This window comes from Primulina tabacum, chromosome 1, assembly GCF_025594145.1.
Source record: "Primulina tabacum isolate GXHZ01 chromosome 1, ASM2559414v2, whole genome shotgun sequence".
In the NCBI taxonomy this organism is placed as follows: Eukaryota; Viridiplantae; Streptophyta; class Magnoliopsida; order Lamiales; family Gesneriaceae; genus Primulina; species Primulina tabacum.
The window spans coordinates 12,349,449-12,373,469 of record NC_134550.1 but is presented as its reverse complement, the minus strand read 5'-3'; the positions used below and the strand labels follow the sequence as shown (position 1 = coordinate 12,373,469).

Sequence of the window (24,021 nt, the reverse complement as noted above, 5' to 3'; positions counted from 1 at the left end):
GTATTTGCAAACTCAAATTAGGTACTTCTCAAGTAAAACTAAGTACTTTAAAATTTTCATGCTTAGTTGAGAATTTGTTTTGTTTTAATTATTAAATGAGATGAATATGTCATCTAAATGTATCTTCCATAAAAATACCAACACTTGATGAACTTTCGTTGCTTATTCGAATATCCAGTATTTTAATACATATTCTGAGTATCTCATTTACGAAATCAAGTATTTGCAAACTCAAATTAAAATATTTCTCATTTAAGGAGTAAAATAAAATATTGGTAGACTCGAATTAGATAATTTTTGTGCTAATTTAAGTATCAGATTTTAACTTCACAAATGACATATCAAACGTCACTCAATATTACTTGAAACTATATTTTTTTATATCCCAAAATAATCAAAATTGAGTCTTAAAAGGGTAAAATCAAGTATATATGAAATCAAATTAGGTACTATTTGTACTAATTTAGGTAGCACGTTTTTTATTCACAAATCTCATCATCAAAAAATATTCAATATTATCTTCAAATTATATATTTTGACATACTAAATCGAATTTGAGTATTTAAAAGGTAAAATCAAGTGTTTGTGAACTCGAATTATGAATTATTTGTATTAATTTATGTATCACATTTTTGCTTCACGAATATCATCATCGGTGTCACTTAATATTAACTTCAAATTATATTTTTGCATCCTCAAATAATTGGATATGAGTATTTACGAGGTAAAATCATGTATTTATATACTCTAATTAGATACTCTTTGTACCTATTTAAGTATCACATTTTAACTTCACAAATGACACAATCAAAAGTCACTTAATATTACTTGAAACTTAAGTATTTTCTTACAGATTTGAAGTATTAAAATAGCCAAATCAAATATTTGGAACCCGAAAATAGGTATTTTATCGATCAAAATAAGTAATTTTCCTAATTCAACAATGAGTGAGAAACTGTGTTTTTTCAAAAATTAGATGACATGAATAAGACATCTTAATGTATTTTTAATGAAAATACCAACAATTATTGAGTTTATTGTGATAGCTCGAAGATCCAGTATTTTCTTACACATTTGGAGTATTCAAAAAGTAAAATCAAGCATTTGGAACTCCAAAATAAGCATTTTGTTGGTCAAAATAAATACTTAATCTTATTTCATGATGAGTGATGACCTATGTTTTTTTTAAAATAAAATAAAATGACATGAATAAGTCATCCTAATGCATTTTTCATGAAAAGACCAACAATGACTGAATTTATGGTGAATGTTCGAAAATACAGTATTTACTTATATATTTGAAGTATTCAAAGAGCAAAATCAAGTATCTGAAACCTCATAATAGGTACTTTGTATGTCAAAATAAGTATTTACTTTTATTACATGATAATTGAGAAACAATATTTTGTTAAAATTATATTTTAAATGGAGAAAAATAATATAATTTTCGTGGATAAAATAATATATTTATTTAAATAATAAAGGGTAAAAATGTAAAGTTTGTTTTATGAGTAGTTAAAACTAAATATATAGATCTGTCATGTACCAATTTCTAAAAAATTATGGCTGGGTAATGAATTTTAATTGAAACATTGACAGATGTATTTTTTGGAAATTTACCGATATTTTAACAATACAAAAACTTCCCATATATTGTCTTGTAAGTCAATTTTACGAGATATATATTTTATTTGAGTCATTTATAAAAAAATATTTCTTTTTATTGTAAATATGGACATAATTAACTCGTCTAACTAATAAAAATCTATAAGACTGTCTCATAAAAGATATATTGTTTGAACAATACAAGACTAAAATAACAAATCCAAACATTTTTTTTTGATAAATTCATTATATATTGGGTTGAAGATGTACATTGAATACGCAAGAACAATCCAGGCTGTTTTAGAGATAACATATAGAATATTTTAATTAGATCAATGGCGTATAATCTATTATTTCGGCTTCGAAAACTTAAAATTCGTTATTATTCCGTGCACAAGTAATTGAAATTGAAATATATAAAATAGCCAAATATGTTTTTTTCTTAGTGAAATAATAAAACAATTGAAAAACCACATATGTATTTTTTCTTAAAATAATTCTTCGAAAATGAATTTTTCATAATTCTTACAAAAATTTCTGAAATATATATGTTTTATTAATATTTAATTTTAAGAAAAAAGAAAGAAACCAAAGAAAAAAAAAATAAAGGAAATGAAATATGCGACAACCTGAAAAAGTTTGTTTTCCCCCCTATTCCTTCTTGTAATAAATAGCACATTCAGCGGACATTTCTGCCAAAACTCGTCGTTGTTCAGCAGAATCTTCGCCCTTTCTTTCCCATTTTATCTCACCCATTTACACTCCCCAGATTCATGCCCATTTGCGGAGAATCAAAGATCTGCAGAAAATATGGGTGTGGGATCAAAAATTTGCCCAGAACTCAGCTTGGATTGCCCGTCGTCATCGAGATATTTCGTTCAAAAACCAATCAGGAAGTTTCTTGAAGATGTTTCGAGGATTTGTAGTGTGTCCGAGAAGATTTCGAAGCTCGATGAATTTGTTATTAGGTTGCAAGATGAGATGAAGAAGATCTATGGGTTTAAAAGAGAGCTCCCTTTTTGCATGCTCCTTTTGAACGATGGTGGATTGTTTCCCAAATCTTCGTTCCTTTTTTTCTTTTATGAAATTTAATTGTCTTTGATTGGATAGATTATGTATAATTTTGAGTTTTTGTTTGGATTTGGATAGAGTTTGATTTGTGTTTTCTCTATTTCTGTTCTTGCAGCAATTGTGATGATGAAGGATGAGTTAATGAAGTGCAGAAGATCAAGTACGCAGCCATTGTTGAAAGAATTCATACCATTGAAGAAAGATGAAGAAGTTGAAAGTGTAAAAGAGAAAACTCTCACAAATATCAATGATGAAAGGACTTGGAAGAATTCTCTGCAGTTGGGGAACTTAAACAACAATCACCATTTCGGAAATTTGGGTTTCGATGACAGCAAGCAGATGTTAAAACCAGATAAAAGTAAAAAGGTAGAAGGGTGTTCCAAACCTTGAAATTTCACCAAAAAATCTTTATATGATTCATGGGATGTGTGTATTTTTGGGTTTCTTATGTTCATTTTTTTTGGGTAAACAGAGAGCTAAAGAAGAAATGAATCATGCATTAGAGATCATGATGAAAGAAGAGAACAATGAATCATCTCTCGGTTCAAATTTAAAGGCTGAGGATAAACAGCATACTAAGAAACAGCGGAGAAGTTGGTCACCTGAATTGCATCACCGGTTTGTGGAAGCCTTGCTCAAGCTCGGGGGTGCTGGAGGTTCGGATTTTTAAAACTTGTCTTTTTCTAGGAATTTTTATAGATTCTTTGTTGGAAAATTGGATGTAGTTTACTCTGTGTTTGGATCATCGAATTCCTAAGTTTTCAACGAAAAAGATTCAAAATCTATGAAGTTGATGAGAGGCGGACAAGGACCGTGACATCTTAAGTCTGTATTGTGATTTCACCAATTTAAGGAGGAACCTTTGTCATGTTGATGTAGGAGTTATTTTTGTTGCGGTCTAATTGGATTTTGTTGTGTTCTGGGCAGCTGCTACACCTAGGTTGATAAGAGAAAACATGGCAGTCGAAGGTCTCACACTCGATCAAGTAAAGAGCCATCTTCAAGTGCGTTTGATCTCATCTGTTTTCCTTCTTCTTTCTATCGATCTCGTTGATTCGGAGAATCGATCCTTATGTTTCTTGATCTTGTTTCATCTCAGAAATATCGCATCCACACCAAAAAATCTACTCCTTCGTCCAATATCCAACCTGTTGGCTATGGAAGTTTAAGGTTGCCCCAAGAACCACTTGGTGAATCCTTGTTGAAACTAAGCAGTTCTCAATCCGGATCATCTCACGGCCCTTCGCTGCTGACGGGTTCCTCTCATGGTACATCCACCACGACCGGCAGGGATACCATTGTGGAAGAAGATGACGATGAAAGATCAGAGACCCACAGCTGGAGGAGCCAACTTCAGAGATGTGTTGGGTAAATTGTGTCACCAATTTTGCAGATTATATATGTATATATCCACTCAAGGCTTATTTTCTATAATCTCGCGACATTTTACTCGTCGAACCCAGTATTCCTACGGCTTATGGAACTTTGAGATCTCGAACTGATGAACTAACATGAGTTATTTTTTAAGCCATTTTCACTGAAAGATTTCTCCTTGTGAACTTTTCACATATGATAATAATGGATAAACTTTGTTTTTTTGTTATTGTTTTTTGTATATGTTGATGTTGCGTAGAAGACAGAGAAATGGAAGATGTCTTTTTTCTTGAGATCGGATAAGATTTCGTATTATTAGTTCTTGTCTATCTAGCACAAGGATAGATGATGGTCCACTTCTATTGAGAAACGACCCTTAAATTGTACGTCTTCTCCAATATTTTTTTAATTAATTCAATCATTTAATATATTATATATAGATATAGATTATGGTGTTATTCTATATAATTTTAAATATTATAGAAAATTTTAAATTGAGATGCTTAGTATTAGACAGATTAGAACATATATATATATTTTCAAGAACAAGTTAGAACATATTATAAATTAAGTATATATTTTTTAATTCGATGGAATAATTTTAGTTTTTTATATACATTTTTTTTGCTTTTTACTGTTTTAGGGCCCACGAACTTCTGTATTTTATTGGCCAACATTTATATATAGTATAGATTTCAACGTATCCATTCAATAGCCACTCTTTTAATATTACTAGGATAAGATTAATCGTAAAAATGCACGAGGCATGTCTCGAACAATCATAATTGATTTTTTTTAAAAAAAAATTATTAGTAGTATGAAGTGATACTTGACCAGATTTAATTCTACTAAATCAATTCTAAAATTTTATAAGTGAGATAGAATTGTTAAAAATATAAATTTACGTTAAAATAAAAATCTCAAACTCACAAAATATATTAAACTACACATTTTATAAAATTTTGTCTACTTGATTGTGTTTTTCTTAACGAATTGAGAGACTTATTTATAGAATTTCTTTGAAAATAATCCAAAAAAATACATAATTACATACATCACACACTAATTTTCAATATTTACAACTCTTATTTTCAGCATTCAATAATTCAACTCTTATTTTCAATACTCCCCCTTGTGATGATGATCATTATACAATGATTGTCTTCATTTCGTGTTTTTATACTGTCTCGTTAAAAATCTTACCAGGAATAACCCATTAGGATAAAAACCATAGCAATGAAAAAATAGTGTAGTCACGTAAACTCCCTCTCGTGTTAACACGAACGATTCTTCACAATTTCGTAGATTGCGCATCCCAATATTATATATATGCTTTCTGAATATTGTCGTAGGAAGTGCCTTTGTGAAGAGATCTGATGAGTTTTCAATTGGTTGAAAGTAACAAATATCGATATCTTTATTCTTCTCAAGCTCTTGGGTGAATGCGAAGAACTTAGGGGGAATATGTTTAGTTCTGTCGGTTTTTATGTATCCTTCTTTAATTTAAGTAACACATGCAGAATTATCTTCATATAATGTCACAGTCTTCTTGTTGAATGATAATTCGCATGAGATTTGGATATGTTCAGTCATTGATTTTAGCCACACACATCCACGACTTGCTTTATGTAGTGCAATAATCTCGGCGTAATTTGATGAAGTTGTTACATTGATTTTAGCCACACACATCCACGACTTGCTTCATGTAGTGCAATAATCTCGGCGTAATTTGATGAAGTTGTTACGAGTGTTTGTTTCTGTGAACGCTAAGAAATTTCAGTGCCTCCACGAGTAAATACATATCCAGTTTGGGAACGTGCCTTGTGTTGATCAAATAAATACCCAGCATCAGCATAACCGATTATGCTTTGATTGGTATCTTTTGAATAAAAAAGTCTCAAGTTTGTCGTTCATCGTAGATAAATGAATATATGTTTAATTTTGTTCCAGTGTCTTTTTGTTGGATATGAGCTAAATCTTACCAATAAATTTACAACAAAAGATATATCAGGTATTGTGCAATTTGCAAGATACATAAGGGAACCAATAACACTTAGATATGGTACTTCTGGACCAAGAATAACTCCATCATCTTCACATAGACGGAATTGATACTTTTTATGTTTAATGATCTAACAACCATTGGAGTACTTAAATGATTTGATTTATCCATATTAAAACGTTTAAGGACCTTTTCTGTATAATTTAACTGGTGAACAAATATTCCATATTCTTTTTGTTCAATTTACAAACCAAGACAATACTTTGTTTTTTCAAGGTATATATATATGTTTAACGAATCCAATTCAACCTGGATGATATCTTTTCATTTTATCAGGTCCTGTCGATTTTACATTCACCAAAAGATTTTGGTTCAAGATCTTCATTGTCATTTATGATGTCAAATGTCACATTGTAAGAAAATATCTCATCAATTTCTTTCATATATTTTCGATTCCATATTTTTCCAGTATTAATATAATTGATAGATATTTCACGATTTTCGTCATTTTGTAGTTCTAACAGAACAATTTCATCATCATGTGTTTCTGCCAGAATATCATTCTCTATTTTATGATCATCGTGTTTCTTTATGCATTTTTTTTTCGATGATTTTTATCCTTGGTACCAATTGGCCTTCCACGCTTCAATCATTTTGTGGCATCATGAGTGTCTTCAATTTTTTTCTTTGGAATTTCAATTCGAGCAGGGGCATTCACAACATGTATATATGATTTAGTTACCCCTTTTGTGTCTGCAAATGTATCTGGTATTTGATTTTCTATTCTTTGCAAGTGCATAATTTGTTGTACATCTTTTTCACATTGTTTAGTTATTGGATCCAGATGTAACAATGATGATGTATATCATGTAATTTTATTTTCGATATATTTCTTTTATCTTCCTAACAATGGAAAGATTTCATCATTAAAATGACAATCAGCAAAACGTGTTGTAAACATGTCGCCTGTCTGAGGCTTAAGATATCGAATGATTGATGGACTATCATAACCAACATAAATTCTGATCTTTCTTTGAGGTCACATTTTTGTTCGTTGCGGCGGTGCAATAAGCACATATACCATACATCCAAAAATTCTCAGATGAGAAATGTCTGGTTCTTTACAAAAGACAAGCTACATTGGAGAGTATTTATGAGATGCACTTGGTCTGATGTGAATTAATGCAGCAGCATGTAAAATTGCATGTCCTAATATAGAAACAAGGAGTTTTGTTTTCATAATCATTGATCTAGCAATCAGTTGTAGACGTTTAATCAATGATTCAGCTAATACATTTTGTGTATGTAAATGAGCAACATGATGCTCAACAATGAATCCTATTGACATACATATACAAATATATATATATTTATATATATATATATATATATATATATATATATATATATATATATTTATAATATATATATAATATATAGCACAATAAAAATATATAAAAAGTGAAATAATCTGAAGGATCGTGTGCTGGTGCCTTTGAAGGCATTAAAAACCAAATGGAATAAACTCGAAGTAATCCTTCGTGAAGAAGCCTGTTAAATTAGAAAATATTTTAACATATGTAAACTGAATAACTGAAAAGCAGGGGAACAGTTGTCGCATATATCAGTTCAGTTATGGCAAGAACTGAACTGACGGATGCTCTAACTGATCAAGTCAGTCTGAAAACAGCAGTTAATCAGTTAAATACACAAGATATGTTTATGGATGTTCGGCGACTTCAACTGCTCCTACGTCATCCCTTCTACCACCTCGGGTAGTATCCACTAGAAGACTTTGATTTATACAATTACTTGTACAAACCCACTCAGCTTAGGACTTATCCACTGCCTAACTGAACTCCTATTCTAGACTGAAGGCATCACCTTCCAGCTAACATTTCTTTAACGTCTATGTGAGAAAGACTACATACACAAGTTTAACGTCTTTGTGCAAAACTGTATTTGGGTGGTGGTGAGTGTGTTCGTGTGTGAGAACTGAACAAGGATGTTCTCACACACTGAGGAAAATAAGCTTTTAAACTAAGCTGATATGACTGATAATAGTTCCCTCTCGGCTGATTGTTTCTGAAAGCTGATATGCAATAAGCGTGCCCTTTCTTTTTACCACACTCTCACTGGTGTTTGCATTGTTGTTCTTGTGTCTCTTTCTGTTCTATATCTTTCGTCTTCATTGATCTCCTCTTTATATAGGCGGAAAACTGATCGTACAGTGAGACTCAATTATTGTACCCGTTGCATCTTGAATTCGTTCCTTGGACTCTATGTCTCGACTTTTCGACTGCCATTCTGAAATGTTTGTCTTTAATGCTCTGATGCAACGTCCATTATTGTCCTTTGACTGGATAATTGCTTTGTACCTTTGTGTATACCTGGAATCCACTGAATGAGTTTGTCTTCATCTACAACTGAAAGATTCTTAACTGACGCTCCCAACTAGTCAGCTGAACTGATCTTCAGTTGGGCTAGTGAAATCAATTGACTCATCAGTTGAGCTAATTTCACTCTCGTTCAGTTGAACTGATCAGCTGGGTTTCTTCATCAGTTGAACACTCCTTCGACTGGCCGGGCTTATGAGGTTGTCCTGTTGAACCACCTATCAACTGGACAATCAGCTAAACTATTCATTTGATGTATCAGTTCACCCGATTCAGTTTATGCGATCAGTTGGGTCTTCAGTTTGCGATATAAACAGCTCGTAACTGATCCTAGCATCTGCACACTAAGGTAAAACATTAGTAACACAAAATAACAAGTTTTGTTAACATCAAAATTAAGATTTTGAATTTGAAAAGTTCTAACATAATCACATCACATTATTATAATGAGGTGTCATAGACTTTTTTATATAAAAACATGATAATATTCAAATATATTATACAATAAATAAACAGTAGCTCAATAAAAAATATATAAGCAGTGTCATAATATATTCACATCACGTTATTATAATGAGGTGTCATAAACTCTTTTTATATAATAACATGATATTATATATTAAATATATACACAATAAAAATAAATAAGCAGTAAAATAAATATTTTTTACTTTTGAATATTGTTACATTTTCGTGTGTTTTGGAGCTTGGAAAAATATGGAGAACCCAACCTACGAGTATCGTGCTGATAACGTGTCAAAAGTAAAAATTTTCGATAAAAAATAAAAATCTCAAACTCACAAAATATATTAAACTACACACTTTATAAAATTTTATCTACTCAATTGTGTTTTTTTCACAAATTGAGAGACCTATTTATAGAATTTCTGTGAAAATAGTCCAAAAAAATACATCATTACTTACATCATCACACACAAATTTTCAATATTTACCACTTTTATTTTCAATATTCAATAATTCAAGTCTTATTTTCAACAAAAATATGGATTATGTTAATTATTGCTCCTCCGAAGTCTTACATATACTTATTAAAAACAAAAGTCATACATATTAATTGTAATATCTTATATGATCACTGTTTGAAAGCTATGTTTTTTTTCCCATTTATATTATTTGTTTGTACACTATAGGTCCTCTTACCCCAATGGCACCCGATGCCTCAATACTAGAGAAGCATAATAATTCAATATGATGTATCATGAGAGAAAAATCGGTAAAATACTATAACTTAAAAGTGAAACCACTAAAAATACAATAACTGTACTGGATTATAGAGTGAATATCATGGGCTAAAAAAGTTACTCATACCAACATTTGATTTGCACATTTTACCACATATTCAAATAAGATTTGATGCAATCGATCATTTACGAGCAAGTGTGAACTCAAATTTTCAGACAGAAATCATATTGTTCAGAAGAACTTTATAGTTGGGTTGATAAATTGTTATTCAAAGGACTAACATTTTCGGCCCAAAATCAAGTTGTCTAGTAGACTCAATTTTCAGTACGAAAACTGATGTCTGAGGCTCTAATTTTTTTTTTAAAAAACCATTCATTCATTTACAGTAGTTCAAGAATGCTCGGAATCAATAACATTATTTCAATATCAAACATACAGTATAATATGATAAACACAATGTGAACTTTCAACATGATGCAATATCTAAGAATAAATTGGTACAAATTTTACCATAAATAACAAATTGAAAACCAAAAATTAAAGATATATATGAAAAAATCCAGAAGTAAAACCCCACCTTTCAACTTTTGTAATGGCTTGATTTATCATATCAATTGCTTCAATATTTTCTATTATCATAAATTTTGTGATATTTTATGTGTTAATAAAGTTACTAGATAGTTGACTTGTTTAAATTCGAAATTTTGTCAATATTAATTTTAGACCCAATTTAGGATTTACAAGAAAAATAATGTTTTTCAAAATTCAAAGCCGAATTAGCTCAAAATACGTATTTTCACAATGGTTTTCAAAGGTGTTTAGTCGCCTGAAAAGAGCTGTTACCTACGGCTTTTTGGGACTATGGCTGACACTTTGATATACTAAGTATAAAATTAACAACTTTCTTTTATTCTTATGTTAAAAAAATGTATATCATAGTAAAATGTAAACATAAAAGCAAATCTTAAACCTTTCAAAAAAATAAAATAAAAGATAGAATTTTGATTTTCATTAAAAGTTCATAATAAGTCACTAGCTGAAAAATTCTAAATTTGTAATCAAAATCTAAAATCAGTGTAGAAACCTTCTGCCATTGTTATTTTTAAAAAATGACGTGGCATGCCGTCGCGTGGGTGCGCTCAGGCCATCATGCGTGGCTAAGATTTTTAGCTAGAACCCCGTGACACATTCTAAAACTTTTATATTGAATGTTTTTTGAAAATCCCGGTTGATCGTGCCCAAAATGTGTATTTTTGAAATTTTTTTCACAATTTTTTAGTTGGCGGAAAAGGCTACTTTTGGTGCCGTTTTGGCAACGGGTAGACATTGGTATAAACTAGAAAACATGAATAACAATTTTTCTTCTATATCTAAAAGCAGAAACCGTAATACGTTTTGTACACCGTAGTCACTTGTGCCAAAAATAGAATTAGTCAAGGTCGGCTATTGTTTTTCTCCTAGGGTTCTTCGACTCTTAGGGCTGGGAATCTGCGTTGTGCGGGATTGCTCCGTTCATTCACCTGTTCTTGAATTGAACGTTGGGTTGTCACATAGGTTATGGATCCAGATGAGATTTCTCGTCTGGTCGTAGAGTTGAAACTCTCTGCTCCAAAGGAAGAGCGACACCATCTTTTTAGATGATTCAGAAACGCGAGTTGGACATGAACGTTTGGCTAATTGTTTGGTAGCAAAGATTCTATCACCAAAAGCTATTAACAGAAAAGCGTTTCGTCAACAAATGCCACACATTCTCCAAGCGACAAGGAAGGTACATATTCAGGCTATGGGAGACAATACATTTGTTTGTGATTTTGTATCCCAGAGAGACAGGAATAGGGCACTTACGGATGGGCCATGGAATTTCTTTAGAAGCCTGGTGATTTTCAAGGAACAAATGGGTTGGAAAAATCTAATGATATTGTTTTTGATGAGATAGGAATTTGGGTTCAATGCCATAATCTGCCACTAGCCTTTATGCAAGAAGAACTGTTGACCAAAGTCGGTCGACACATTGGCAGAGTGGAGGAAGTGGATTCAGGAGAAGAGGAAGACATTATTGTTCTACTAGTTTATGAGCGATTGCCAGATTTCTGCTATGTCTGTGGGAGATTTGGGCATACGATCCGAGACTGTGATGACAAGGAGACTGATAGAACCATACTTGCTTTTGGGATCTGGCTGCATGCATCCACTCACATTGGTGGTTCCAGGAAAAGCTCTTCTGGTGCTGAGAAAACATCTTATACACCACCAGATAGTCCATCGAATGCTGAAACCGAAAACCATGAGCAAACAGACAAAGACATTATGGAATTAGAAAGTCAGGCCCTTGTAGTATTGGAAAACGGTCTGCGAGCAGTATGGATAAAACCCAATTGATGGTCCACGAGCATGTCCCACTCCTGGAAAAACCATATGGAAAGAACACAATATCACCGAGCCTAACAGCTGGTGGGTCAAAGCAATGGAAACACAGGACACGAGATGTAGGTAAGGATCAGATTATGGACAACACAGCTTCCTCCCTCAATGGCTATATAGATGTTTCTGAGGAGGACACTGTATCACAGGAGCACACAAGTCCAATGAAAAAAAAGGTAAAATTGGGCTGGATTGATCCTAGTGCCACGGATAAATTGGCGGCGGTTGCTTATGAATATTATAATTTGGAATGTTCGAGGGCTTGGGAACCCCCGAGCATTCCGGGAACTGCGGCGACTTGTAGCCGATAAGAGCCCAACTCTCTTATTTTTGAGTGAGACAAAAACAAGAGAGTCACGATGCAAGCATTGGACGACTTCATTGGGTTTTAAAGGTTGTTTTGTGGTGGATTGTCATGGAAAAAACGGAGGTCTTGCTCTACTCTGGAGGGACCCCCTTGATATCTTCATTAAGTCCTTTTCTGTTGGACATATAGATTGTGTTATAACTGCTGATGATAGAATTTGGAGATTTACAGGTTTCTATGGGCAGCCAGAAGCTGCCCTCCGACATTTTTCTTGGGACCTTCTCTTGCATCTCAAAGGTTTGCATGAATTTCTTGATTTGCCATGGTTAGTAGGTGGTGACTTCAACGAGATTTGTTTTGACAATGAAAATTTGGGAGGTATTAGAAGAGCCTCTCATAGAATGCAAGCATTTCGTGATACTCTTGAACTTTGTGATCTCCAAAACCTGCATTGTCATGGGGATTTATTTACTTGGGTGAATAGACGATCACTGGACAACATTATTTTTGAGCAACTTGATAGATATGTGGGAAATCTTAGTTGGAGATTACTTTATCCGGCCGCACAAATTTCATCGCTTGACTTCTATCATTCAGATCATCGACCCCTTTGCCTACATCTGAATGGGATCCATTCTCAGTCTCAGGAACGGGATTGGAAGAAGCGGGATACTTTCCGATTTGAGAAATATTGGCTTTGTGAGGAAGATTGTGGTGAGGTAGTTGAAGCAGGCTGGGGAGCAGATACATGCTCTGGAACAATACAGGGTTGCATTTTGAGTTGCTAGAGTGCGCTTTGAATCTGGGCTAATGACCGATTTAAGTGCACCTCCACACAGCTTTTGGACAAGCGTTCGAAACTACATAATCTTCGACAAAGCTGGAATTGGAGATCATCTATTGCACAGATTCAGGAGCTTGAAACTGAAGTCGAAAAACTTGCTACCCAAGATGAGATGTACTGGAAGCAACATAGTAGAGCATTATGGCTTAAGGATGGTGATCGGAATTCCCGGTATTTTCACATCTCTGAATCTAGGCGTCAGGCACAGAATGCCATCAATGGTTTGGTTTCTTCTCATGGAGATTGATGTTCAGATAGTAAGGGAATGGCAGATATTGTTCTCGATTATTTCAACAACCTATTCACATCTAGTTCACCTACTGCTGCGGAAATGAATCATGTCTTAAACATCTTATCTCCGGTCGTGGATGATCTTATGAACTCAGCCCTTTGTGCTCCATTTATGACCTTGGATGTCCGAAAAGCCCTATTCGATATGAACCAAGACATAGCACCAGGTATTGATGGTATGTCTCCTCTATTTTACAAAAAAATTTGGAATATTGTAGGTGATGATGTTACAGGTGCCGTTCTCCATGTTCTTAATGTAGGGGCTCCTATTGATCACTTGAATGATACTATAGTAACTTTGATACCAAAAATATCTGATCATGTGCTTATGAAAGAATTCAGTCCAATTAGCCTTTGTAACGTCCTGTTACAAGATTGTGTCTCGTGCTCTTACTAATCGTCTTAAACTGGTTATGGCAAAACTGATTGACAAATTCCAGAGTGATTTTGTCCCTGGCAGGATGATCTCAGATAATATCATTGTGGGGTATGATGTTATCAATTGGATGCGTAAAAGAAAATTAGGTCGGGTTGGTTATGCAGCGCTTAAACTTGAAATGAGTAAATCGTACGATCGAGTGTATTGAGATTTCTTACAGGCTCTGACGATTAGATTGGGTTTTGCAACAGAGTGGATTGATAAGATAATGAGGTGTGTGCGGACAGTGAGATATTTCTTCAGGATTAATCAAGAAGTTGTTGGGCCTATCACTACTAGCCGTGGACTTCGGCAGGGTGACCCTATGTCGCCTTACCTGTTCGTATTATGCGCACATGGCCTATCTAGACTCTTCACCACTTACGAGTCTAGGGGGCTGATTCGAGGAGTTAGGATTGCTTCAACTTGTCCGGTAGTATCTCACATTTTTTTTGCAGATGATAGCCTTATTTTTTTCAGAGCCACCTTGGAAGATGGGCTCGGGTTAAAGAGTTCTTATACCTCTATGAACGAGCTTCGGGCCAGATGATTAACAATGAAAAGTCGGCTCTCTCTTTTAGCCCCAATACCCATCCGATGTTAATGTAGACTAATTAAATCTACGCTCACGATTCCTATTGTTCAGAGGCATGAGATCTACTTGGGCCTCCCCACTGTATCTCTGCATAGCAAGCGTCTACAGTTCCAGTATCTTGTGAAAAGAGTTGTGCGGAGGATTCAGGGATGGGGACACAAATATTTCTCTAGCGGGGGCAAAGAGACTTTGATTAAATCTATCATACAGGCTATACCAACATATGCAATGAGTTGCTTCCGAATCCCAAGGCTATTTGTTTTGAAATTGAAAGGGAATGTGCCAACTTCTGGTGGGGAATAGATAATGGGAAGAGGAAAATACACTGGAAGTCATGGGACTCTTTATGCAGGCCTAAAGTACAGGGTGGTATGGGTTTCAGAAGAATGGAGGTTTTTAACCGGGCGCTTCTTGCGAAGCAAGTTTTGAGATTGGTTAGATTTCTAGATTCCTTAGCCTCTCGACTACTTAATGGGCGGTACTTTAAACATGGTGATGTGTTGGAGGCGGGTTTGTGTAGTAACCCATCTTATATTTGGAGATCAATATTCTGGAATAAAGGGCTTCTAGGGAGGGGTCTTTTTTGGAGGGTTGGTGATGGCAAGTCAATAAGAACTTTTGATGATAAATGGATACCAGGTGTGGGCTCGAATTTAGGGGTGGTGGAGGGGATAGACCGTAATGATTCCACTGTGGACTCCTTGATTAAGGACGGATCTTGGGATGTGGATCTAATTTTTAATACCTTTAATCCATGGATAGCTGGTGAGATTCTCAAGATCCCTCTACCATCAAGGCTTTGTTTTGACACGAGATTCTGGAGATTTGATAAGAAAGGGAAATATTCGGTACGTAATGGATATCGCCTAAAACGAGGATTATTTGATCAACCGAAACACCAATCGGCCCTCATGTTGCAATCTTGGTGGACATTCTTGTGGGGCCTTTCTATTCCGCCGAAGGTGCGTATTTTCTGGTGGCATATTTCCTATGATATTATACCAACAAATCTCAATCTCCAAAGGCATCATTTTCCGACCTCTGGCGCATGTGTGCTTTGCTTCAACACACAAGACACAACATGCCACTCTTTATTTTTTTGCTATACATCTAAGGCAATATGGAAAAATTCTGATATCTATCAAGTCATCAGTTTGGGAAAAAGGAGCAGTACTATTGATTTTTGTATTTTGATGAGGGATAAATTATCGAAGGTTGAGTTTGAAAAATTTGCTATTCAAACTTGGGCAATCTGGAAATGAAACCAAAATCTGATCCATGATGACAGCAGAACCAGTATGGCAGTGCATGTCTCTTGGAGCTTAACATTTTTTACAGACTTTCAGAAAGCTAAGGCTCTTGATCAACAGGCGGTTTCTGCTCATAGTGTACTGGAAGACAGGAGATGGATGACACCAGATGCAGGTACCTTTAAACTCAATGTTGATGCTTGTATTAATGATAATTCCAGTCAATACAGCATAGCTGGTGTCCTTCGAGATTGTCAAGGGTGATTATTGCTAGCATTTGGGAACTAGATTTCTCAACCTCTGTTTGTTGCCCATGGTGAGTTACTGGCAATTCGTGAAGGAATTAAATTGGTTTATGAAAAGAATTTTCGAGATGTTCTGGTCGTTTCTGATTCTGTACTGGCAGTGCAAGTAGTCAATGCCGTACAAGATGATCTGGGTTATGTTGGAGCATGTGCGTCTGATATCAACATTCTGGTGCAAGCCCCATTTATCTCTGGAATAGTTTATGAGCCTAGGTTGTGTAATATAGTTGCTCATAATTTGGCTAAATTTTCTCTGTCATCTCCTTTACCCTTTGTTTGCTTGAATGACGATTTTTCTTATTGGTTGGTCGAGTTTGTAAAGAACGATTTATCTTAATATAATTACAAGCTTACCTTTCAAAAAAAAAAAAAAAAAAACAGAAACCGTGTGCAAAGTTATAAAATAGATGCATAGACATTCACCTTGTAAATGAAGGTTTTGGTAAAAATACTTTCACAGATTTATTCGGTTTTGAATTTTTCTTGAGAAATTGTTTTTGATTTTTCGACACCTAATGTTCTTAGGCTACGTTTGGTTGGAAGGATAAGATAAACTAATGATTATTATGTAAATGATAAAAAAAATGATTGTGGTAGGATTGTAATATATGGTGTAAAATAATATTATGTTTGGTAAGATTTTTAAGTGTAGGATAATTTTGAATTTTTTGATGAAAAGACAAAATTGCCCTTTCCCTGCGCGGCGGCGGCGACGGCCGGCCGGAAACAGCTGACGGGGGCGGCGACGGCCGGCCGGAAACAGCTGACGGGGGCGGCGGCCGGAAACGCCCGGCTGGAAAAATCGGTCGGCGCCGAAAATGGTCGGCGCCGGCGGCGGTCGGCCGGCGGCGGTCGGTCGGGAAGTGGTGGTGAGTTTGAATATAAGAGAAGGGTAAAATTGAAAAAATATGAGGTATTAAGAGTTGGATAAATAATCCTAGGGGGTGAGGAGGTATTATTTTAACCTACTTAATATAACCTAATCATTCATAGGAGGGATTGACTTGGTTAAATAATCACGCGTACCAAACAGCTGACTAGGCAGGATAAAAAAAATAATCCCGCCTAATCACGCGTACCAAACGCTCCCTTAAGGTTTTCTGGATATCCAAAGAGAGATGTGAATATTTTTCTGGAATTGCTTAACTTAAGACACACGAAATTTATAGCATACAATGATGATTTTGGTGTGTTTTTTTAGCCTAAATTACATGGAAAAAATTGCCAAAATTTTGAAATGTATCGGGTCAACTTTTGACACATAACTTGATTTTATTTTCTATTTGCTAATTTGTATTAGTTATTTACTACCGATAGAGATTTTCCTGTGTGTATAATAATAATATTATCTAAATCTCTACAAAATTCAAGAATTGCTGAGTGTTTAGATTTAATATATTTGGAAATATGAATTTTAAATTTTTTCAAACAAAATATAAAATATCGAGCTGATGTTTGTCCTTCTTTGGTGGGTTCGGGCCCATGCCAATAATTTTGAATATTATTCTCAAAAATTAGTTTAAAATAGATTAAGTATATTTGGTAAAGCGTATCAAGGCATAGAGGCCTATTAGCTCAGTTGGTTAGAGCGTCGTGCTAATAACGCGAAGGTCGCAGGTTCGAGACCTGCATAGGCCAACGACTTTTCACTTTTTATATTTTTTAAATATATATTTCCTCGTTGTTTGATTTTATGGGCATTCATTTTTTCATAAAAATTTCCATCAATGGCGATCCTAATTTTTTGAGGGAATTAATCGAACTTTTTTGATTATTTGTTACAAATCATGATTGATTATGCAAAATGTGGGGTTTTCAGAATCTTTGGGAGTTCAGGGAAGCTGACGGAGGATGGGGAATTGGGGATGATTTCGTTCTTCGGCAAGTTCAAATTCTTGACACGAAATTATTTTTAGACGAAGAATTTTCCTCAACTTTTGCTGGGAAAGTTTAGAATTTTTGTTTAGCACCGCCATTGTACTCATTCCTTACTGCGTATGTATTTTAATCTTTGTGCCTTGATAATTTGCATTAAATTATAATGTTGTGACCATATCTTTTTACCAGTTTCTGTGATGTAATCCTTATCTTGGTTAAGCACTCGAACACTAGCGGTGATTAATGAATGAAAACTGGTGCAGCCTTTTGTCAAAATTCTTACAACATCTGCGTTGTCACGAAGCACATTAGTGCTTCTACCGTACCATGTTTCAGTTCACGATAGGCCGAATCGTTACTCGACACATGTGATTTCCACTTGTTGAATATAGTTAGAACTGAGGTGTCTCCGATTGATATTGCTCGAATTAAAGGAGAGTTGTTGCGGCTATGGATTATAAAATTTGTGGATTTCTTATAACACATGCTTATAAAATGTAGTGATTAAGTGCATCTTTCCCTTTTGAAAAGCTATTCTTGAAAATTTATGTATTTATTCGTGTCTTTATGTGTTATTTAATTTATTGATTAACTTGATATAAGTAAAACTATAGTAAAAATTAAAATCGTTTTTCATGCTTAATCTCCTACTAAACTAGCTTAAGCTTGTAAAACTTGAAGCGTGGCCGTGACGCTTAGTCATACTTCGCGCTTTGACCCACAGTAAAAATGATTCCACATTTCTCTACAATTGAAGTGTAGTCTAGCTTTCGAGTAAACTTCATAAAGATGGAACATTTGGCAGCAAGGATAGTTATACATCTCGCAATTATTCCTTTTAATTTGTTAAGATGCTTAAGCAAAATGAAAGCATCTAGTTGTGAAGTATCTAGGGGTACAAGGTCACATTACTTAAGAATATTCTTTTTACTTGTGTTTTTCAAAAAGTTAAAATTCAATAATAACATGTAAATAATTAAGAACTATTAAGTGGTGTATGATGCAGTTTTTATCTTCTTTATTTTGATGCATGCAGTTCTATGATGACAGACATGTCAACTAGGTAATTGAGAATGTAGTGGGATCACCACTCTCCATGCTCGCCAATGAGTTCTCTTGAATAATCCCATTTTCTTGCTATAAATTGAATATTTTCCATGATTAGTGACCATTAAATTGAGTAATGGATTGTAAAACCTTCAATCCTTCTTCTTTCTTCTTTATCGTCTTTTCGTCAATGTTCTTGATACGTTCGCAACCCGATGCTCTGTATTATGGAAAATCTGATGGACCTCTTAGTTACAATTTCTATGCTAGATCTTGCCCTCAATTGGCCATGATAGTGAGTCGTGGTGTTTGGGCTGCATTCCAAAATGACAACAGAATCGGTGCTTCCCTCCTCCGGTTACACTTCCATGATTGTTTCGTAGACGTAATAATTCTTCTAATAACTTGTTATCTGACTTGTTTGTTTTAATAAACACAATGACCATGTGATGAGAGTAGTAAGCGGTCTTACAAAATTATGCACTGAACTCGTCTAGTAACTTGGGTCAGTTGTCTTCTTAGAGTGAAGAATGATGCAAGATAGTCAATAATGAATCCCGTTATGCTCAGTTTTGTCGCGCTGTCCATGAGCATATGGCCTGATAAAACTGATATGGATTTTAAGTTTAAACATGGAAGGACTGCATTTCTTGATGTTTATGGAGTTGCTATGTGCTCTTTGTAGGGATGTGAAGGTTCTGTGCTTCTGGATGACACTAAAGAATTCAAGGGGGAAAAGAACGCTGGACCCAACCGGAATTCTGTTAGAGGATTTGACGTTATTGACAACATAAAGGCTGAGTTAGAAAAATGTTGCCCCTCAACAGTATCCTGCGTAGACATATTGACTCTAGCGGCTAGAGATGCCGTTTTTCAGGTAAGCCACAATCATACCGTGCTTGTTCTTCATATAGTTTTAATAATACTGGGTAAATTGGACCTGATATATGTCTTCTGCTCTTGTATTCATGTATCTAATTTGTGCAGTCAGGAGGTCCTTTTTGGCCTGTTTCATTAGGTAGGCTGGATGGTTTTACTGCAGCCGAGAAATCAGCAAACGAACAGTTGCCATCACCTTTCGAACATCTAGATGCAATCACTGCCAAGTTTGTGGCAAAGGGTCTTGACATGAAAGACATGGTAGTTCTGTCAGGTAATTTAATTTCGTGTTTGCTGATACATATTGTAGTCTCCACATAGGCAATGAATTGCCTTTGATAATCTCCGTGACAGTGATGGAAACATGACACTTGGTCTTTTATATAGTCTAAAATCTCTATGTTGCACTTATAATAGGCAATGATGCAAGCTTCGGGACGATTATACCACTATTTTATATGGCTTTTAGTACTGTAGGATGTGCTTCAGCTAATATATCCAGGAGAAAGAGTCTTCTTCGATTTCAGTTGAAGCAGTCTTTAAATACTCAGTTTCTCCCGATGAAAGCAATCAACATGTCAGATGATATACTCGTATTTAAGTTATATGTTTGAGTTATAATGTTAATATCAGTAATCAGTCAAATCTTGACACAATTATTTTCCCTTCAATTTTTTTTTAGCTTCATAGCATAATTTTACCTAAATAAACCAGTAGTCTCGTTCTGTACTAGTATCTGAACTTTTAACTTCACAGGTGGCCATACTATTGGTTTTGCTCAGTGTTTCACTTTCAAAAGGAGGCTCTTCGATTTCAAAAACACTGGAAAACCGGACCCTTCCCTTGATACTTCATTTCTAACGAACTTGCAAGGTGCTTGCCCGAATGTGGCTAAATCAAACAGCAACTTAAATCCTTTGGATTTTCAGAGCATATACAGATTCGACAACCTGTATTTCAAGAACCTTGTCAATAACACTGGCCTGCTCGAATCTGATCAAGCTTTACTTGGAGATCCGAAGACTGCTGCACTGGTTAAGGATTATAGCAGAGACCCGTTTCTTTTCGCAAAGGATTTCGCTGCATCGATGATGAAACTTGGTAATATTGGTGTGCTTACTGGTCAAGCCGGAGAAATTAGGAAGAAATGTGGTTCTGTAAACTAGTTTCAGAGGTGGAAAATAGAAGATAAACCTTAAAAAACACAAAATCTCAGCTTTGGCTGATTGAGAAGGTGTCAACTTTGGTAATTGGAGAAGGTGGCTACAATATGCTTTCCTTGTCAGCGTATTTTGTTTTATTTTGTAATATAATAACCATCGTACCTTGTGATAAAACGATCATCCCATCTATATGGGACAAATTATTACTAAGTGCCGCAATAGCAAAGCTCTAATTTTGATTATAATGTATAATAAATCTAATATTCTACTAAAAATGGTGAGTTGAATTGTGCATTTTCCATATTGTTCTTGTATCCATATTGTGAGTTGTTCTGTATTCACGTTGTTGTCAGTTGTCTTTAATTTATTGTCAGTTATTAGTTTTTATATAATTATTGTTATTCTTTATGTTTGATGTGGTGTTATTATTATTTTTGTAGTCACAATATGAACACATATTGTGAGTTGTTTTTAATTTATTGTTTATTAATTATTATTTTTAATATTATTATTGTTATTTTTTGAGTTTGACGTTGTGTTATATTATTTTTGTAATAATCTGTTTGTAGCCTTAAACAGATGAATTGATGTTCCATTTATTGTTCTATTTTATTATTTCACTTAATTTGGATGCATGCCTTTCCATTGCCTCATTTTCGATTTTTGTTTCATGCTATTTTATTCGGCTAATTTTTTTAAAAAAATTGTTTTACGTTGTTTTATCATATATTCAATTATCGCTCCAAAAAGGTGAAATCGCTCACCTAAGGCGGCCCCCTCACCCCCGGCCCGACAGGATTGTGAGAGGAGGTAAATCATGGTGACTCAGCCAACCAGCAGCAGCTAGACCTTATGCTACGCCGCGCACAAGGAGCTTCCCCTCATTGGACACATTGAAGCACTGTAAGGTTTGTGTTCAATTGTGTTTGATATATTTTATGTTAAATAATTAGAGTCGTCGAAGTTGATCTATTTTGAGTTAAATCAAATTTGTGTTTTGTTACTCTGCGTGTTAAATTATTGTTTTTTTAATTTGTGAGTAGAATTGTGTATAATCCGTACCGTCTCTATAAGTGTTATTTTTAATTTATGCTATGCTCCAAAAAATTTGGATTGACGGAATGATATTCAGATCATTCGATACCTTTGATCACGTTAAAAAATCCTTGGTGGTGTATGTTTGACGAAGGATGTGACCAATCACGTAGCTAGGATTCATTATTACCAAGTCCATGTCATTTTGATCTAATAATTATAAAGCAATTATATTTTTTGCAATATTAAAATGAAATGTCTAATAATATTCATAAAATACTTATTTTACTAGCTATAAAGTAATTATAAATTTTGCAATATTAAAATGAAAAGTCTAATAATATTCATAAAATACTTATTTATGTAAAATAATTAATAATAATATGATTAATTTTTTAATATTTTTTTATAAGTAATGCAAAAATAAATGTATTTAAAATAATATAGAATAAAAATGTATAATTTATTTTTCAAGATTTTAAACTTAATTAAATGAAAAATAATCAATTATATAAAAATATTAATAAAATTACGACAATGTTATAAAATATTTTATTTAAAAATAAAAAAAAATATATTTATCAAAAAAAATTTAAAATTTAGTGATGGACAGTAAAATTAATAAATAATAAGATACATAATTATATTTTTTTACATTGTTCAAAATAAGACAAAATGTTATATAAGTAAATAAAACAACTAAAAAAGACAACTAATTTGTAAGATTTTTATCCAAAAAAGGGGGATTATAACAATATTCAAGTAATATAAAAGGTTAGAGAAAATTTTGAAATTGATTTCAAATGTGAAAGATGTATTTGAATTTTACTTTTTCTTATATCGTTGATTAAATAATTTTTCTTGACAATGTGGTGGACTTAGACTGCTTACATATACTTGCATCGAGCCCATCGTGTCTTTTTTTGTCGTGCCCGGAGGTTTTCTTTCCAACTTCCGTTGTCTTGTTGGGCTTCTGGCAAGATTAGGCTAGCCTTATAAATAACTCCAACGACATTCCTAACTCTTTTGTTCCGTCGAAGTATCGAGTTGTATAAATTCATTCACTTCTTTCGATGTTCGTTTGAATTTTGGGGTGTATACGTTTTGTTTGCCAAGGCAAGTGTTTCATTAACGGCCTCATCTTGTCTCTTGAGAGGACGAACTCATATATTTTCAGCTTTATTTTTGGGATAAAAATAATGAGTTTTGTTGTGTTCCGGGTAAATGGGGTGAGCAAAGTCGGGACGATCCACCGGATGTGATATAATGTTTAAGGAAAATGAGCAAGAAAATGATATATCTTATGAGAAAAAAAAAATATATATATATATATATATGTAACTTTGAGCTTCTACCGTGACCTGCAAACAATGAGATGAACTCGTGAATGAGCGCCGGAGGAGTGTCCGGCGTATCTACTCCGATGCTTAAGTCATCAGGTGAAGAAGAAAAGTGAAATGGCTTGTATATGTGTGAATATACGAGAGTGTTTTAGAATTCAAAGTTTTAGAATATGTAAATGATAAGTATACCTGCTATTTATAGTAGGAAATCCCATAATTACCTATTTTTCAGTGCCCACCTGCTAAATAAGGTAAGGCGGTTGCCCATACCTTGCTTCTGATAACTTCTCTAACATGCCAAACCCATGTTATTCTAACAGATAAGATAGCTCATATCGATACACTTGAGTGTGGTACGTTTCTCGAGATAGCCCGAGTAGATAGTTCCCGGGAGCTTGGTATGAGAGCCCGGACTCCCGATTGCCCGGGAATAAAATATCCCAGGTAATCCCATGCCCGGATGATGAAAAAAATAATCTGCATATTGAATCTAATTTGGGCTATTCATTTAGCTTCTCGGGTCATTCATGATCCGGGCTCGTATGGGGGTATTAAGTTTCATTATAGAATGTCTGTTGTTGATGACAGGGGCGG

At 34.2% G+C, this 24,021-nt stretch overlaps 2 protein-coding genes and 1 non-coding gene across 3 annotated transcripts; all 3 read left to right on the top strand.

Moving 5' to 3' along the window:
• The first annotated feature begins 2,271 nt into the window (after nt 1-2,271).
• On the top strand, nt 2,272-4,345 carry LOC142541720 (transcription factor HHO6-like). The gene is made up of 5 exons (XM_075648187.1): nt 2,272-2,647; nt 2,792-3,042; nt 3,149-3,332; nt 3,604-3,680; nt 3,776-4,345. The coding sequence occupies exons 1-5, from the start codon at nt 2,416-2,418 to the stop codon at nt 4,046-4,048; spliced, it is 1,017 nt and encodes a 338-aa protein (XP_075504302.1). The 5' UTR covers nt 2,272-2,415; the 3' UTR covers nt 4,049-4,345.
• A 13,301-nt stretch (nt 4,346-17,646) lies between these two features.
• TRNAI-AAU (transfer RNA isoleucine (anticodon AAU)) lies at nt 17,647-17,720 on the top strand. Its single transcript has one exon. It is a non-coding gene; the product is annotated as a tRNA-Ile (tRNA).
• Nucleotides 17,721-18,997: 1,277 nt separating this feature from the next.
• LOC142541711 (peroxidase 10-like) lies at nt 18,998-21,390 on the top strand. The gene is made up of 4 exons (XM_075648180.1): nt 18,998-19,392; nt 19,693-19,884; nt 19,995-20,160; nt 20,643-21,390. Exons 1-4 carry the CDS (start codon nt 19,144-19,146, stop codon nt 21,050-21,052), a joined length of 1,017 nt encoding a protein of 338 aa, XP_075504295.1. The 5' UTR covers nt 18,998-19,143; the 3' UTR covers nt 21,053-21,390.
• The last annotated feature ends 2,631 nt before the right edge of the window (nt 21,391-24,021 follow it).